Consider the following 19,239-nt stretch of genomic DNA (forward strand, 5'->3'; position numbering starts at 1 on the left):
AAAAAATAGTTAGAAAAATTTCAGCCTCAAATTAATTTAGTAAGTAAAAAATTATAGTCGCTCATGGTCGACCATGTAATACCCTATTAATATTTATATGAATTATGTATGTAATTTAATTAGAAGGTTTACACGGACGGACAACGTTTAACAATTTCATTTGAAGTAATTGTGATTGAAACTGTACTAATTACAATTACATGTAATACCTAAATTACAATTACAAGTAATTGTAATTGAAAAATTTCAATTAAGATTACAAGTAATTGGTAAACTTCAATTACGATTATAAGTAATTGTAATTGGCAAAACTTCAATTACAATTACAAATAATTGTAATTTGTTATTGGTCAATTACACATTACAAGTAAATGAAATTGGCAAAACTTAAATTACAAATACAAATAATTATAATTGGTTATTGCTCAATTACAAGTAATTGTAATTGAGCATGGATCCATATCAACCATTTTCAATAGAGTTCGTCCTTGGGGTAAAAGTGGAGTAAATAATCTTCAAAACTGGCATCTGTAATTTGATGGGCATGTTTTCATAGACGTACAAACAGACAGAGCTGAAGGGTAAACTTTTCAGTGGGTATAGGGCCAATATTTCTTTTCATTGCAAACAGCGCAAATTCATAATACCATCCCCACTATAACGGTATAGGGAATAAACACCATTCCCACAGAATTTTTTCAGGCTTTTTCTCACCATACATGTTTTTTTTATTTTTTGTTCATATCTAACTGGCGGATATATTCTAAAAATTTAATAATTTATTATTGGCGGGAATTCCTGGGATCTCGGGAAATTTCAAATTGAATCCTCTTTTCCCGGGAAATATAGGAAATTTATATCTAACCGTTTCAAACAACTTCATAAACCTATAATACTCTCCCCACTGTGAAAGTTAAAATATGGAATTTTAAAACGCGTCCATGATTTGATAAAAACTAGAACTTTGTGTTTAAGTTTATTTGTTTCCAAGTGCAAAATTAAAACAAGTAATAAAATATAGTTTATATAATAAAGCATCTATATTGAATTTTAGCTTCATTTAGACGTATTTTTTTTTCTTGGACCAGCACTCAGGGTATGACCCCTACTCATGCAGTACATTGTGTTGGAACAAGGAAAATAGGTTGTGGGAGGGAGGATATAGGAAGTAGTGTTTGTGGACATTTGATTGAAACCTTTTCACATCGAAAGTGACGGGGTGCAAGAAGTTTGTTGCACATACGAACAGTGCTGATGAAGTATGATTTTTCCCTGTAATGTGTTGTGCGGTCCACTGGCCAATCGACCACAAATGGGTGTGTTCTTGATGACAGTCGTGTGCAGCGTAAAAATATACGGGTATCGGGAACGAGTTCACTAATATCAGAGGAACACATTCCATTATAGTATCGATAAAACAGTGAAATACACCCATCGTTACGACGGTGCTCCAGTGAATCAATAGAGTTAGATACCCCACTGTCACCGATAAGTACCTTATCTTGTACGTGGTCCAGTAGCTCCAAAATAGACTTCGAAGCTCCGGCCCAGACATGGGAGTTATATTCCATTTTCGGTCGGATATAAATGGTGTAAATAGTAAGAAGATCAGATGGAGTGAAGTATGTCTTACAACATTTCAAAAAACCCAGACACTTGAATGCTTAATAAATATTTAAAAAAGTCGAAAACCAGAAACCAAGTATATATTTCTAAAGGATTGAACAGCGCTGAATCCAAATGACAATTTTCTCGTCACATCAGGTTTTTCAGATATCGTGTCACGAAATTTGAAAACTCCGTTTTTGGTCATATTTGAGACTACTGTAATATCATCTTCTTTCTTCGAGATATCATAATCTTGAAAATCTGGTGTACTTGAGATTTGGATTCAACGCTGCTCAACCCTTTACAAAAGTATACTTTGCTCTCTGGGTTAAAAATTTGTTAGACTAGGTTATCAAACATATAACCTGAAAAACATTGCATGTTTCGTAAATACTCTGTATAATATAATTAGTGTGATAATGTTTCGATCATACTGCTTTCAAGTACCCTAAAAACTAAAACATTCATTCGGTTAGACTCTAATTTAAAATATAATAATTATTTAAAAATATAATATTTCTTAAAGATGTGATTATTTATGTGATTATGAGTCTGAGTTAGTGCATTTGGAATACTAAATATGTATGTAAGTGCGTCGGTGCAGGTGTCAGTGTATTATCACTAATATTTTTTTGCATACATATTTTTATGTCTATTTAAGTGCAGGTGCTAGAAACGTGCTTGAAAAGAAAAATTATTGAAACGAACGGAAAGCAAAAACGAAAGAAAGAAACTATCATCTTAACAGTAGCACTTAACAGTAGTAAGTATAGGAAGCTGAAGTCGGTAATGCAAAGTATGTACATATGTAAGTATATTTTGGTAGACAACGTTGCAATGATAGTGCGTGAATGCAACAAATTTACCTGAAACTATGGCGGTTTTGATATTAAGTGCCAACGTTGATGCACGTTCAAGGCCCGACACTAATGGAGATGTAGACTCGGTATTATTCAACAAAGGACTTTTGTTGTTGTAGCCATAGCTGGCATTACCTTTGCTATGATTCCTCTTGCCTCCGTTAATACTATTACTGCTATTATTATTGTTGTTGTTATTATTGTATGCAGAATTTTTAGCGGTATTACTAGCAGCATTATTTGCTTTTGAAGTTGCACTTGAAGTGGGAGTTGTAGCAGTTACTGCTATACAAACAGCTGTGGTGGCAAGTCTTGTATATGTTGCATTATCATCATCATCATCGTTACAATTGTTGTTGCTATTTGGGATGATGTCATTATTACTGGCAAACGAAACGTGACCACTATTTACAAATGTTGAATTTGAATTCGAATTCGAATTTCTGTTGTTGTTGTCGCTGCAATTATTGTTGCTACTATTGTTGATGGTGGTGGTGCTGTTGTTGCTGTTGGTAGTGGTGGGCTTCTTTAACTGTTTGTTAAATGTATTTGTATTCAAATCGAATAGTCCTGCCACATGGAATACAATAGAAATGACAATAAAAAAAAAACGAGAAGAACAAAAACAACAAATGGAAATGGCAAAAAGTTAAAGAAAAGTTCGTAGTCTTTTTTTATCCTCATCAACATCAACAATATCTTTATTCACTACAATAAAAGTGCAAATGCATTTACAGTGACAATAACCAGCTGAAGAAAAACTCAAAAACTTTTTCATCTTCTTCTATGTTTATAGTTTTTGACTTGAATAGAGATGGAGTTTATAAAGCCAACAAAAGAAGAAAAACATCACTTTTAACTTTTCCCAAAAACAATAGGAGAACAAATGCCGCCACATCTATAAGAAGTAGAAACCACAAAAATATACACAAATACCCATAACTATATTCACAAATGACGGATGCTTTCACACTTTGTTTACACTAGAGAAACTTGAAGTCTGTTTTCGTTAATTATGCCATTCAGCTTCGTGAGAAGAGTATATATAAGTTTGTTGTTCTGTTCATAATTTAAAAATATTAATTTTGTGACCTCATAAGGTTCAAATACAATTTGTAACTCCTTATAGGTATTGAAGTCGGTTTAGCGATGTCCGTCTGTCCCTTTTTTAGTTAAGTTTGTAAGACTTCAGACATCTGGAGATCTGAAGCTTCAATAATTCTATCAGACATACGTTCGGGAAGAACGCTATTTAAAATCAGCCAAATCGGTTCATAAATAACGGAGATATGAGCAAAAATCTGAGCAACCATCAAAGACAAAGCAAGAGCAACACGTTACGTTACAACTCGTTGTATTTAAAACAAAGATCGAAAACAACTTGTCAAGGCTATAGAGTAAGTGCTTACATAATATATTATTTGTAAGTCAATACTAGACATTAATTAAAAAATTAATTTAATTTTTGTCACAAAAAAATTTTCTGTACTTTCATCATTATTAAATAAATTGAATTTGATTTCGTTTTCTTTCATATTATGATTCCCACTTTGGTCCTGTAGTCGAGACATATTGGCTTGAATAAGCAACAGAATTTTTGAGCTATTGTATTCGTATAATTTTTGTGAGTGATGGTTTTAGTTAGGGTTCTCGTATTTATTACATTTAATGCTCATCGTTTGAGAGGTATTCCTACAAAAAAGTTATCCACTGGACACTCTAATGTACATATACATATATGTATCTACTTCGGTCCATGATATGTTATGGAATGATAAAATCAATATAAGCTAATGGGTTTTATCTTGGTAGCGACGTTTATAATTGTCTTATGGTAGTTAACTGAGTTGGACCTTATATAGGACATATATATTTGCAATTATATACTGGTGTGGAGTTACATTGTCTTTTGTTTAATTAAAAGTCATTTGTGTTGACTTACATCCCAGAACTTCTTATTTCCTTATGAGATTTATTCAAGTTTAATTATTTTTCAGAAGTGGGCTCTGGTCAATTATGTACCGATTTAATACAATAATTAATGTATTTAGATAAAAAGTTTATTTTTATGAATACATACTAAGTAATACTTTTCAATATAATAACCGAAGCTACCAGAAAGTGGTGCTAGTAGGACTAATACTTTCGTGCATTAAAAACTTAAAATCTATTATACCCCTTCCTCCTCACTATGTTGGTGTATAGTATAAAATTTAACTTATTTATAAAAAAATACAGTAAAAAAGTGTACTATCACAAGTAAACTATGGACTAAACAATTTTTTATTCAAAAGAAAAGTTAAATTAAATAACTAAAGAATTTAAACTGATGTTAGCCAACACTTTTATATTTTTTTTGTAAATGAACAACTAAACAAATTTATTTCCATTCATGTACATTTTTCATCCCTTAAACATTGATATAAAAGATTCTATTCATCAAGAATAAAATATAAATAATTAAAATGAAGTGGAAACAAATTACAATCAAACGGATGTAAATCTTAATTGTAAATTGAAAGTAATCAAAGCGGAAGTTGTTATAGAACAACTTTATGGAACATGAATTAAAAAAAAACACTATAACAACAACAACAGCCAAAACTAAAATAGAAATTGTGTGAGAGTATTTTAGAACATTTATTTCAATTTTAATTGTCTTTATGATTTCACTCAACCAACCGCCAACCCAACAAAAATGTTTAGTTTTATTGGCAACAGTTGTAAATTTATTAAAGCCTTTTACAGTTAACTCAATTTGTAGCTAAGGGATGTATTTTACAAATATGTCCCTGTAGTTTAAAAAGTGACAATTGCTTATTTCTGCACTAGTTACCTTTAAGTCGAATGGTATAGTATTAAATAGTGCATAAAATATTATGCACTATTTAAGAATTTGACAGTTTTGTCGAGGGACTATATTGAAAACTCTCTATTAACATATCATGCTTTCAGAAGAATGAAAACTATTTATTTCGGTAACTCATGAGGATTTTCATTTTTACACCCTCCATGACAAAGTAAGCAAGAATCAAATTATTTGGAAGTCTTTGTACATATACATACATATATATCACAGTAAAGTGTTATTGTTATCATTATTGAATCGCTTACATATACGCTCTTATATATTGGTGGTATTTAACTAAAAATTTAATTCAGCTTCAGTAGTATAAACAATTCAAGTAAATATTTTTGTGGTCTATATATTTTATTTATCACTATGTTACAACAAACGGAAGTCGACATGCTGCCATTACCAACGCCATACTTTTTAGAAATTTTTTAGTCGACTGAACTTTTGGCTAAGTGCCTTTTGGCTAGTTATTTTCATTTATATTGTTGTTAGTTGTATTATGATTCTTAAAAATTATTTGTTATTTGTTCAAGTGGTCGCCCACAGAATTTCGTCAACGAGAAAAAGAACTTTGTTGACTTTTAGAATTTGTAAATAGTCCCTCATTTAGTTTTATTTTATTATTTTTTGCAAACCTTTACTAAATGCTGTTATACAATTAACAATTGCAACAAAAATGTTGTACAAGTACATTAGAGATGTTCTTAAAATAAAATAATTTTAGATTTTGTTGTAATTTATACAAAATTAAAATACAATACATTGTAAATGCAGTTGGTAATTGAAGAAAAATGTCAAGTTATCAAGATCTTGTTTCATATCCATTTTAAATAACTTGCGCTTGAAATTTTGTTCGTAATGGGGATTAAATTACGAATTTAACATTTGGAAAGAATAAGTGCCTAATATTTTCAAAAAATGTCATACATAGTACGAAAGTCTTCGTTAATTTTATGAAATATTTTTCTCAAATTTACATAAATTGATATTATTGATAATGTAAATTCAATATAACTTTTCGAAAACATGGTCAGGTTTAATGTACATTCTATATAATTGTGGGTATGTGAATGTTATTGTCACCGGTTGTTGAATAATTGCATTATTGTTGCTTTTGTGTTTAACCAACAATTAAGATTGTTGCTATCGTTCTACTTAGTTGCTGTTGTCGTTATTGTTTGTTAGGTAAGTGGTTGCTTGCAATATGTACAATATTTTTTGTTAAATATTTAACTTAAAAGTGTTGCCAAATGACTTCATTCTCATTAAGTTCTTTATTCTTTTATTTCGGGTTGTCTTTTATTTACAATTCTATTGTTTGTTATTTGCACGGACTCAAAAGTTGTTGGTATTTAATTAAATTTATGAAATTATTATTAAAGAAATTATATTTAATAATTAATAAGTAAAACATATTTCTTTAAAATGTGGTAGGGTTAAGTTAGGTTTAGGTATTTTTCCAAATGGAAATATGGAATTATATCAGTAATAATTTTTTGAAGGTATATAGGTGTACATCTTTCTTTTTCTTTTATCACCTTTCTCCTTAAATCCATTTTTAGTACGTTGGTTTTAAAGGCAAAGGTCCCATTAAAAATTTGGGCATATTTAACCTGGTATCTGGCATAAAATGGGGTCTTAGTCCTACTATGACAAATTGGCTTTATAAAAGTGTAATTAGATCAATTCTAGCTTATGCTTCAATAATCCTGTGGACGGTTTTGGACAAAAAGTGCAATATCAAACTACAACAGGGACTTCAGCGTACATGCTGATTGGTTATAAGTGGTGCCATGTGTACATATTCCACCCATTGAAAAATATTTAAGATATGTGGCGGAGCTTACAGCCGAACGGCTCTTTACTTTAGACGAACTGGCCAAAAGCGGTTATAGGACATGTCATCAATGTATAATGGACACATTGGGACGCTCAATCATCGGACGAGCCTGATCGCATCGGACGAGCCTGATCGCATACCAGACACAGAATATATCGGAAACTTTGAAACGCTGATCCCAGATAGAATGTCTTGGTCATGCGGAACATTAGAAAAAAATACCAGTAGAAATCCATTGATACATGAATGGCTCTAAATTAGGGGACAAAGTGGGCCTGGAGTTCTATATTGAAGACCCAGAAACAGAAATATACCACCGTTTACCTAATCATAACACAAGCTTCCAGGCAGAAGTCCGACCAATAACTGAATGTGTAAATTGGATTAGAATAAATATGGCGCCCAAGGCCTTAATATATTTACCGACAGCCAGAAGGCAATTAGGGAGATATCAGGTGATAGAATTAAACCTAAAACCATACTGGATTGTAAGAAAGCTTTAACTGAATATTCTCCAGAGGTAAGGTTTACATTATATGGGTACCAGTCGGCAACGAAAGGGTGAATGTAATAGCTTTAAAGGAAAGGGACCTCGAGGCAGTTAATCTGACAAACGCAAAACCATTCGACGCAACAAAGACTGAATTAAAACTATGGGTTAGAGAACCCCATAATGTCTCTTGGAATAATGAAACGGTGGGTGGAACCACAAAGATCCTATGGGCGAAATTTGACGTGCGGATTCAGACGAATGTAGAGAATGTGGAGAGGACAGTGAAACTCTGGAGCACTTTCTTTGCCACTGTCAGGAATTCGTCGAAGTTAAAACCAAATTTCTTGGAAGTGAAGTTATTCCGAAAATAACATTCCTTACTAACACTGATTGGAAGATTCTTAGGAATTACGTCCAGTAAACTGAGTTTCTGAGGGGGGTGAAAGAGAAGAATGTATTCGGAGAGAGTTCTAAGCTACCTCAGTTTTTAAGTATAGGTGAGGGTTTCGACTCTGAATCCTCAGATGATAATAACAACGCCATTATAGCAAATCTCAAAAAGGATGAAATAGCAAAAACTGGTCTTTGGAGCTTAAAGGAGGAAGTTAAGAAGATGCTTCAGGAACTCATAGTGAACCAATCCCACAACATTCCAAAGGAAATATCGGAGTCTTTCTTTATATCTGAGGAAAAGAGGCATCAGATCTAGCTAGGAGTTGACAACTGAGAATAAACACTGATTAGAATTACGTCCAGGAAACTGAGTTTCTGAACATTGGACGATAATACATTCAGTAAATGCTATATAAAATTTTTGTTTTTACCAACAAACATTTTCCATGAAAAAGAGCGCATAACAGGCCTGATAGTGGCCTAGGTGTATTTTTTCGAATTTGATGTAGATAAGTCCTCCTATCAACTTAACCTAATGGTATGGAGTGATTAATTCATACTCCTTTTTTATGGTAACACACATGTTAATATTATTCAGATCAATCGTTGAAAGAAAAAAATCAAAAGTGACTAAAAGTCTGTACAAAATGAGGTCACTGGTGAAACAATAAAACAAATAAGTAAATGCAAAAACAACAAATCTATGTATGTCAAATGAATATCTCATATGTTTATACATTTTTAACAAATGTACTCGATCTGATTTTCAAATACATCCCCGCAGTTCAGGGTGCCTAGTAATTTTACATCTCGGTTTTTATGTTTTTCTTGATTGCAACTAGAAAATTGATTCTTAAATGGATTAATTCTGGTGGATTAGTTACTACTTTCTTTAGATTACTTAGGGCTTTTAAAGTGACGAATGTATACCTTAAAGTTAATAAATTCGACTCAACGAAAGTGGTTAGACTTTTGGGAAAAGTACTGTCTAAAATTGATACAATAACTCTTTGTAAAACTACAAGGAAACTCACTTAATCATACACATTCATACCTACACAGATACACAGAATATTCACCAAAAATTTAAAAAAAATAACAAGTGCAATTTAACTAACAATGAGACAAACATATTTTTGCAACATTTAGTTTTGCTTTGTTACTGGCACTAAAAGCACTAAAAATATGTGCATACTTTTCAGCTTTTCTCTCTTTGTTTTTCGCTTTTCCCTGGCTGGGTATTTTAGTGTGTGTGTGTGTATTTGGAAGTGAATTGTTTGTGCGTTTGCATGTGTATGAGAGTGTAGTATAGGATTGTCGCATGTTGTATGAACTGACATGGTGTATGAAACGGAAAAACAGAGAAAAACAAGAGGTGGAAGAATAAAAATACAATACTTACACTCTGTGCCGCCTGCTAAAGTATGAAGTCCGGACGATGGTATCACTTGATAGCTGTCCCCTTCGACACCGATGGCACTTGTCATATGATAACCGTATCCGTTTTGTGTACCATACAATGAATTCGCAGAAGACTTTTGGTTGGAACATTGTGTTTGTTGCTGTTGTTGTTGATGGAGCAATTGGTCGTCGCTATCCTGGACGGCAGTGTGTGTCAACTCCATAGCATGAGCGTCAAGTGTTTTACTATCTAAACTGCCTGTGGGATAATAGGGCGGAGGTGGTGGCTGTTGCCCACTGGTTTGGGCAACAATCGATGGTCGACCCGAATCTAGGTCGTATTCTTTGGCAGTATTTGTGGCAGATTTCTTTGCAGATGTTGTTGAACGCCTACAGCGACACAACATTATCGAAAAGGCAGCAAAGAGCAGAAATGCAACGGTTGCGATAACAATCGCCACTATGGTAGATGTTGTTAAACTTGACGTTTCGGGCAGATATGATTTTCCAACTACAAAAAAAGAAGAGAGTAAATGAAACATACAAGCATATAAGTACTTACAACAAAAACAAATGAATTAAAAAAGAAAATAACAACAACAATAACAGCATTCTCAGAAAATATTTGTTCAATGTTGTAGGTGTAGAACACTTGATGGGCACAACTGTTAAAATGAATATGTTAGCTGGGTATGGATTCCAATGTTTTGCAATGAGTTGAATTCAATCACTATGCTGAAAGTGTTTGCATCAAGTAGATACTATTTAATTAAACCAATTTCTTTGCTCCCGATTTCTCCCCTTTACCACTACAAAGCACAAAATCAAATATTGCATTCAATTGTATTGTCAATTTTCGAATTTCAGTTGAATTAGAAAGTTAATACTCACACACATGTACTACATACTTACATATACACAATTATAAATAGCTTTGTTCTTAGGTTTGTTTGCCTTTGTAGGACAAAAACAAATTCACAGAGGCCAATCTACACTATTGGTCAGAAATATAATCACACTTGATAATATTTCCTGATTAACTACAAAGCATAAACTGAGGAATGCAATCGATTACACAAGCATGCTTAATAATTGAAAGGAATGCATAGAAATACAGTAGGGAGATTATTTTAGTATTGGTTAATAATCTCCCTATAATGCGAATTTTATTATAGAAACCAAATTGAAAGTTAATGATTGACAGAATTATTGCCTGCTATACTTTACTTGTATGTCCAAAATACATATGGGGGCTATTATTTCATATAGCTTCCATACACAATTCTCATCTTGGAACTCATCTTTTTGAAATAAAGTTTAAAAAACTACTTCCCTAATAAATGTATATATTAATTGAAATGAAATCGATTAATATTGCTCATGCTGTTGAAGGTACTTAAACTGAGATTTCATTTATCGTCTAAGACATAGAAAGAGGCTCTTTTGAAAAGTCATTACTTCCACAAATATCTTCAAATGAAAGAAATATTATTTTTTTAGTCTTAACCAAGCGTTTAACTTTGACAATTTTAACTTGTGTTACAAATACTTTGAGCAGTCGAAAAACTAAAAAATATGTAGAATATTTTCTTATTGTTTGACAACAAACACGAAAGCATTCATATTTCAACATACTACTTAATAAAAATTTTGCCTTCTACTAAATTATTTTACCATTTAATTTATAATGAAATTTGCCATAGTAACAGCGAAATCTTAAGTAACTACGGTTACTAAGCAGCAGTAGGCATAAAAAACTGATAAAATATTAATTTTACCAAAAATACATAGCATACAGAAATGAATAGTAGCGAAACCTTGTAGAAGAAAGATTACAGGCAAAGATTATGTCATTCTTTATCCGAAATGTTTTGGGCAAAATCCTTAATCCACTGGTTAACAGTAACATATATCGAATAAATATCTAATAAATATCGATTTGGGCCATTTTAAGTATCAAATATGTTTCATCATCAGAGAATACTTTGGAAATACTTCACCCACTTGTCTGACAATTTTACAAGAACCAAAGTCAATATACCATATTCTACTGCACTTTCCCATTTCCCACAATAGCCTTTAATACATTGGGAAAAAAATGGCAAAATAAATTCTATTGATATTATTTTGTCCACCATTGTTGTTATCGTTAAAAAAGACACAAAAAAGCAGGAAAAATCCATCAAAGTCATTGCTGAAAAGCAAAAATTATTTGATTATAATTTTTTGTTGTTGCTGTTGTTGTTGTGTTCTTTTTTGTTCGACATGAAGTATGTCCTACTTACTTTCGGCATTTGTGTATTCTCCACAATGATCATGATTAGAACGCAAACACAATTTGACACGCACCGATGGACCCTGCTTATTTTCCGCCAATGCCAACGTTATATCCTCAGCATGACTCATCGACCGCCCGCCTGTCATACTATAGTGCGTTCTTTGTGCTATATGATTAATTGTTGTTTCTTTAAATGTGGCTTCGTTGCCGGAAGGCAGCAATGTTACAGTATCAACAATTTCCCATGTGGCCATGGGTGATGCACGGTTGACTAGCGATTCGACAATTGCAATTAGTGAAAGACAAGTTGCAGCAACATTAATGCCAACAATATGAGAATTTGGATCATACGTGACATGTAGGGGTGGTGGTATTTTGCTGACTTTTGTTGTGGCCAACACTTCGTTGGAGTAGCCTGAGCTGCCTTTGGCATTAAGGGCGTAGATTTTAAACATGTACGATTGATGCTGATCCAGCGGTGCCACTTTGCAGGGATTATCACGAAAACAATCGAATTCCAGCCATTCAGGAGAACTCATGCCACTGCTGGATGCAAATGTATGTACTGCTCCACAGTCTGACAGCAACTGTTCACGAGGTGTGGGTACTCTGCGATAAGTTACCAAGAATTTGGTGCTTAACATGCCGCCATTGAAACCCGGTATCCAGCTGAGTATGACGAAATTGTGTGCAGTTTCTAATACTTTGAGGTTTGTCGGTCTTTCTGGTGGTCCCTTAGGTTGCAAACGTATTTGTGTACGTATAGCGTCTAGAGGATTTACAGCTCGGCAAGCATAGTCACCATAATCAGAGTGTGAAAGATGATTTATTCTCAATATAGAAGTATAAATATCATTGTTGTCTACTCTAGTGCTAATCTCATAGTGACCATCTGATGACATAGTTAAAGGTGATGGATTGTTACCCAACTGCCATTGAAATTCTGGTTTGGGATAAGCCTGCACTTTACAAATAACTTCAGCTGATTCACGTACATCATAAGCCACTTTGTTGTATTGATGCAAAACTATTGGTTCATGTTCAATGCGCAAATGCATGCTAGAATTGGCAGAGTTTACTTCGTTTTCATAAAGACATGTATAGAGACCCCGATCAGCTGGTACCAATTGATTGCCATTTGGACGACCTTTGCCTCTAAATCTGAGTATACTTTGAACTGTGACCACACCATTGGCTGTTTCAGTGGGAGTAGTGCGTATGTCGTACATTTTTCGTCCTGGCAGTATTTCAGTACCATCCTTAATCCATCTTATAATGGGAGCCGGCTTCGCTTTAGCACTGCATGTCACTGCATAATCTACATCTCCCACGCGACGTGTCATGTGTTGTTGTAATTTGGCTAGGAATTGTGGTGGTTGATGTACTTCCAGTGTTATGGTAGCCATTTTGCCAATACCCAATTCATTGACAGCATGACAGTGATATTTACCCTCACTACCTAAATGAGCTTTGGGTATAGAATACTGTGGCCCTTGGGCTAGAATCTTTTGCGTATTACTAAACTCTCCATCCATGTCACGGAACCAACGATATTGGGGCACTGGCCAACCAGGAGGACTGGCCGAGCAACTTAGGGTCACGCCATTACCCACATGTACCACAGGCTTATTGGGTGTAATGTAAGCCTGGCCTGGTCTGTGACGTACCAACAGGGCAACCGTGGAATTTCCTACGCCTTCTACTCTCTTGGTGCCAAAGGGTTGCATAAGATTGACAGCTCGACAAATGTAGTTGCCTGCATGTTCTGCCCTCACCGACACTAAGGTTAAAAGTTCACCCATGAAACGAAAGTCTGAAGCTCCTTCCTTTAGCCATTCTATAGTTATTGGCGGTGGATTGGCGGTAACATTGCAACGTACCAACACAGTTTCACCCTCTTCAGCTTCGTGTGTCTTAGTCTCAATTATTACAATTGGTGGATACAAAACCTCGAGAACCAGATCTTTTTCACCAGTTTTACCCAAACCATTATCTGCAGTGCATGTGTATTTACCAGCATGGTTATGGTTTACCCGATATATGGTATATGTAGGTGTTGTGCTAACATACTGGCCATTTCGGGTCCATCTTACATTTGAGACCATCGGTTTTGCATCCACACGACAATCCAGTTTAGCGACATGATCTCTTTCAACACGCAAAGGATTTTGCGGACCTACTTCAACACGCGGATAATCTATAAGTAAGAAAAGGAAGAAAATAGAAATATTAGCAATTATGTTGAATTTTAAATAAGTACATGTTTACTAATTGTTTCCTTTTTTTTAAAAAAAGCATATTTTTTATATTCCTTCAGACATGCTCTAATGAAAGTTTCAAATTTGTATTTCTTATTTCCGTTTCCTTATTTTGTGATGTGTGTGTGTGTGTTGGAGAAGTGAAATAAATGGTTTACATAGGGGAATAACTTTTTGTCCAGCATTTTTATGGACTAGTTGTTGGTTGTATATTTATGTGAATTAATGTAGTCGCAACTTCATCACCTGTGGTCGAAAGCTATAAAAAGTTTAACTAATTAACAAATTCTGCAGAAAAAAGTTTATATTTTCATACATCAACATCAACCAAAAAGGATGTATGAGAACCGTATAAATGTGGATGGATTCTCACGTATGTTTAACATACACATCAACAAATATAAAACTTTTAATAAACACAAATCACCCTAGGACTACAAAAAAAAAACTGAAGGAATATATATAAATAGCTAGATATATAAATGTATTTTATATATGGACATAGGTTCACTTATGAATTTAAATATACATACATACATGCTATTTAATAATAAAGTTACTCTAGTGTACAACAAAAGAATGTACCCGAAGAAGTTTAAACTTAAAGAAGGCTTTTTGACACAAACAACATCACCGATTAAAATTTATATATGGATTTGATTTCTAGTTCCTGACATGGAATAGGACACAATTTAAGTCCACTAAATAGAACTTTATGTTTAAACGAAGTATCCAACTAACTCTGGATATATACATACATCAATGCACATTCTAACTATGGATCCATACTATGTGTTACATCTATTTCAGATTTAAGGGAATTATGGGATAACTATAGAAGCTTCCTCAGACTGATAGTCTACTTAGAAATATTGCTGTTATTGTCGGCAGTAATAATATACAAATGTAGGAATAACAACTGAAAAATAGCTTCTATTTCATCAGGTAAACAACGTGACTAAATAACATGTCAATTAATGGACACGTGTGTAATTAAACTAGATGGACGTTATCGAATCAAAAATCATAAAAACTATGTAAGGACCACACTTTTTTAATGATAAATAAATGTATGTATATTTTTTAACTTCAGTGTAAGTATGTTCATTTTTGAACACTTGTTTTATATCCCCTGCCAGCAATTTATTAGTCGAATCCGACAAAAATGTAATGTAGAAATTTGGTTTAACTTAGAAAATAACACACTTTTTAGACCCACTACAAACTATCATGCAATGTAGCATTGAGCCAAAATTTTGTTTCGACTGTTGCCTCAATCAAAAATAATTCTAGTATCAACTACAAATAACTTGAAAAAGTTGACTAATAGTGCATTAAAAGTTAGTTGAGTTGCTAACAGGGTATAAATGAGAAAATTTTTGTATGTGTCCGAGATTTTTTCCCTTATTACTAGTAGTTTATTGTTGCGGTTGTGTTTATGAGCAGGAAATCAGATGGCGCTCATATTTAATTATATTAATGAAGTTGGTCATAAAATCACAGGACAACGCCTTAAGTTAATATAACTACACTTGTATGTACATACATTTGTGTATGTATTTCAAAGTGTTTAAATGTGTGTATGTCCGTGTCCGGTAAAACACAATACACGTACATAAACAGGGTGTAAGGTTAAGCATGAAAAGGTCATGTGGAATATAAATACTAGTCCAAATAGCACAGTTAACATAATCATAATTCAATTTGTGAAAAAAAACAGGCAAAATAAATATTGTGTATTGGAATGGAAGTAGTAAGGTGAAAAAATATTTTATATATACACACACATACATACTTTGACTATTTAACATCTATTTGTTAAAAAGACCTGGAGACATTATACATAAAAATACATTAGAATGGGAGCAATGACAGCAGACAACAAAAACGAATGGTAACAACAATAATAACCATCATTTAGGTGTCTGTTATTTGTGTAAGATCAGGCATTTGACCACGTTAGTTAATTAGTTAAACAGATTCAAATAAACAAACAAAAATTCCAACATTTTGCCAACAGGTAAATACTACTACTCAAACTGAATAGTAAACTAATATTTATTTACTTGCAGGAATATAAATGCATGTATGTACATCTGCAACTGCTTTCGGTTATTGTGTTTTGAAAATTCACATAAGTACATTGGTTATAACGCGTGCACCCTGTATGAATTTGAATCCCAGTAATTGTGGGAAATACCGAAACATCGATATCGCCACCGCCTCATTGTGCATTTTACACGCCGGTGAAAATTTACGTACATGGATGTTCCGGTACAGTATACGTACACTTTGCTCAAGTACTCGAGCTATCTAATCTCCTGCCATAGTAGTCCCGTTGGGGAAGGACAGGTGTCATGAGCTCAATCTAACCCAGACAAAGGAAAACCTTATATTTCGCCCAACCACACTACTGAGATGGCTCTGTTGATTCGGCAACAGCACCTAGGAGACGTAATTGCTAGTCCGAAACACCGATCATTTTAATTGACAATAATTATTTCAGTGACAAAGACCCACTGTGATAAGTTGAGTATGTTTTAGAGTAAACTCCAACACTCTCAATCATGAAGGAAAATCGCTCATAAATTAAAGAAAGGGCAGTGACGACTTGCACCAAACTCCGTTTTGCCAAACCATAGTTCATCAAATCACTACCGCCACTCCATCCGTCAAATCCATCGAATATACATTAGAAACACCCGGAAAACATCTTTGCATTATCAGCTCAAATCCAACATTATTATTAATTAATCCACAGTCATGCTCTGTAGTTTGTACCGCTCCTAGAATCAAGGAACGATAATTGAAATTCATCATGAAAATTATACGTGTATCAATATTTTAACCAAGCACCCCTTTCCTGCGATTTAGGTTTAAACCACAGTCACTTCGTGGATCCCGAAGGAACCTCAACCAACTGACCAGCCAGGTCATAGTTCTGCGGGCAACTGCAGAACTATGACCCCGCAATACCAGCTTATATGGTGCTCTGGTTAGACCCCCTTTTAAAATCATCCAAGGACTAGCCAGAGAGTGAAATGTAATACCAGTTTATAGTCCCGGCAGGCTAGAGGTACTCCGGGACTGCCATACACCAAGATGAGGGTCTTTCATCAAGGAAACATGCCCCGGGGGAGAACTGTTAAAAATACGATAGTGTCAGATTGGAAAAAGGTAGAGAGCTGACATTTTTCACAAACACTTTTTATTGATGCAAATTGTTTGTATTTCACCTGGCGTCCATACAAGTGGTCCCCGGAAAGCAGGTAAACAAACATAACTACCTTAAAAATACCATTACTACAAAATTTTATGAAGATCGGTCCAAAACGGGCTAAAAAATACTACTTTACCAATAAAATTCAATATAAAGAACTTTTATAGAACCATAATTTATTTACCAAGTTTTGTGACGATCGGTACTCTCATATACATAATTACATTAAATCTCATAGCTGGCTTCAAATGCTACTTCGCTATCTATAAGGACTTGGATTGTATGTATAAGTTCAGAAAATTATAATGTAGAAAATATAAACGGAATGACAAAATTACATATATATTTTTCATACAAGGTCACAAATGTTAATATTATGTTAATTAGGCAGTAATTGTAATGAAATTTTCAAAAGTGAAATTCTACTGTATACTATGGTGAATATCGGGTATTATTTTATCCTAGCTCCCATATAAAATCTCATTCAGGAAATGTCTTTAACGTTCCTAACCTGCTCACAAAAGTCTGTAGGGGGGTGAAATTCAATATAATTTTCTGGAGAGGGCCTTTAATGGGACTGTAATCGTTCATATTAATTGCCATTTAGTTAATAAAATTCAGCATAAATCTACATATTATATTATTAGAAAATGTTAACCGTGATAATAAATGATATGAAAATCCATTCAAAAAAGCTTATTTTCTGAATTTACAATAAATTTACGTCAAATGCTTTGAAGTGTTTTAAGAAATCAAATTATTCCAAAAATACATAAATCATAAATCAAGTTTTAATTAAAAATATATTGAATTTCAATACTGTAGGGTATTAGAAGTTTGTGTATAAGTATGAGTAATTGCATTTTAAACAAATATTTTCATACAAGCATCTGCTCATTACTCCACAGTTTTATTATCGTTTTCTGTAGAAAAAGAGGAATTAATGATGTTTTCATATGTTTATGTAGTTGGCTCATAAAACTAAAATTAGTAGTTGATTATCTAATTGTTTGTTATTTTAAATAAATGTAAATTTTAACCCACTAAGAGAAACAAAACGTTTTTTTAAGGGTCACATCATTTTCGTCTAATATTTGATAGGTGTGAACTAAACAGCAATATGTGAATATCCAAAAACCTAAATATGTATTGCACATTTTTTTATTCTTTACCAAATCGATCTCTTACTTAAAGTTGTTTTTTATTTCCTACAGGCAACTATTACTTACGTATACATATGTATATATACATATACAGGTACTGCTTGTACCTGTAAAAATAGTTTCTAAATGATTCCGGTAAACAATATAAAATAGACGTAAATAATGTTAAGTCCTTGTAACTGTTGGCAATTATTTACATGTAAGTTTGTATGTATAGAGGTAGACTATTTGTAGAAATGGCCTAAAAAGGACCATTACAAGTTGAGTTTAAACTGAGTAGGTTCGCATTTTTCATTTAACTTTTTTTGCTATAACGTTTATTGAAAACTCTTTTACTATAATTATGTTGCTCCAACTAAAGGTCTAAACTAATGGTGCTTACACAAATTGGGCAATAACAAAATTACTTGTTACGAGAGGGTATGTTCAAGAGTAGTTGGATATAATATGGAAACAAACACAGACGCATAGATTTAAATTAGGGCAGTTATTTTATATTTTTCGGTTGAACTTTTTCATTTGTAAATTAAAAAGAGATAGTCGGAATCTAAAAGGTGACTGATATCTGATAGTGTTCAAATTTGGTTCGTTTTTAATGGTACTATTATAGCTTTATACAAATTATTATGTCGAGTTATGTCAGAGTACACATACGTACATATATGGAAAGTGGGGTCAATTATAGACCGATTGTCGTAAAATTTTATAGAAAGGTTTCCGTTCGTATTATACTTATTTATTTCGAATTTCATCGCTCTACTCGTATTTTTATTTCAGTTATGAGTTTAAGAGTAATTTTTTGAAGGGGACCTTATGGTTAATTATGAACCTATCACTTTCCGCCTAAAATCCGGTAGTAAGATTTACG

General features: G+C 33.2%; 1 protein-coding gene across 4 annotated transcripts in view; it reads right to left on the reverse strand.

Annotated features, from left to right (window-relative positions):
• Nucleotides 1-19,239, reverse strand: part of LOC119616088 (Down syndrome cell adhesion molecule-like protein 1) — a 351,308-nt gene that overhangs the window by 47,397 nt on the left and 284,672 nt on the right. For 2 of the 4 annotated variants that reach the window (XM_037972250.1, XM_037972251.1), the window contains 2 exons: nucleotides 11,738-13,927; nucleotides 9,454-9,963 (listed from right to left, as the gene is read on the reverse strand). In XM_037972250.1, coding sequence (XP_037828178.1) covers nucleotides 9,454-9,963; nucleotides 11,738-13,927 — 2,700 coding nt within the window. Of the gene's footprint in view, nucleotides 1-2,480; nucleotides 3,039-9,453; nucleotides 9,964-11,737; nucleotides 13,928-19,239 lie in introns of those variants that run through there. The other 2 variants (XM_037972252.1, XM_037972253.1) reach the window with 2 other exon arrangements.

Source organism: Lucilia sericata, unplaced genomic scaffold (genome assembly GCF_015586225.1).
Source record: "Lucilia sericata isolate MDLA Ls3-8-SP2 unplaced genomic scaffold, ASM1558622v1 Contig000056F_arrow, whole genome shotgun sequence".
NCBI classification, from domain to species: Eukaryota; Metazoa; Arthropoda; class Insecta; order Diptera; family Calliphoridae; genus Lucilia; species Lucilia sericata.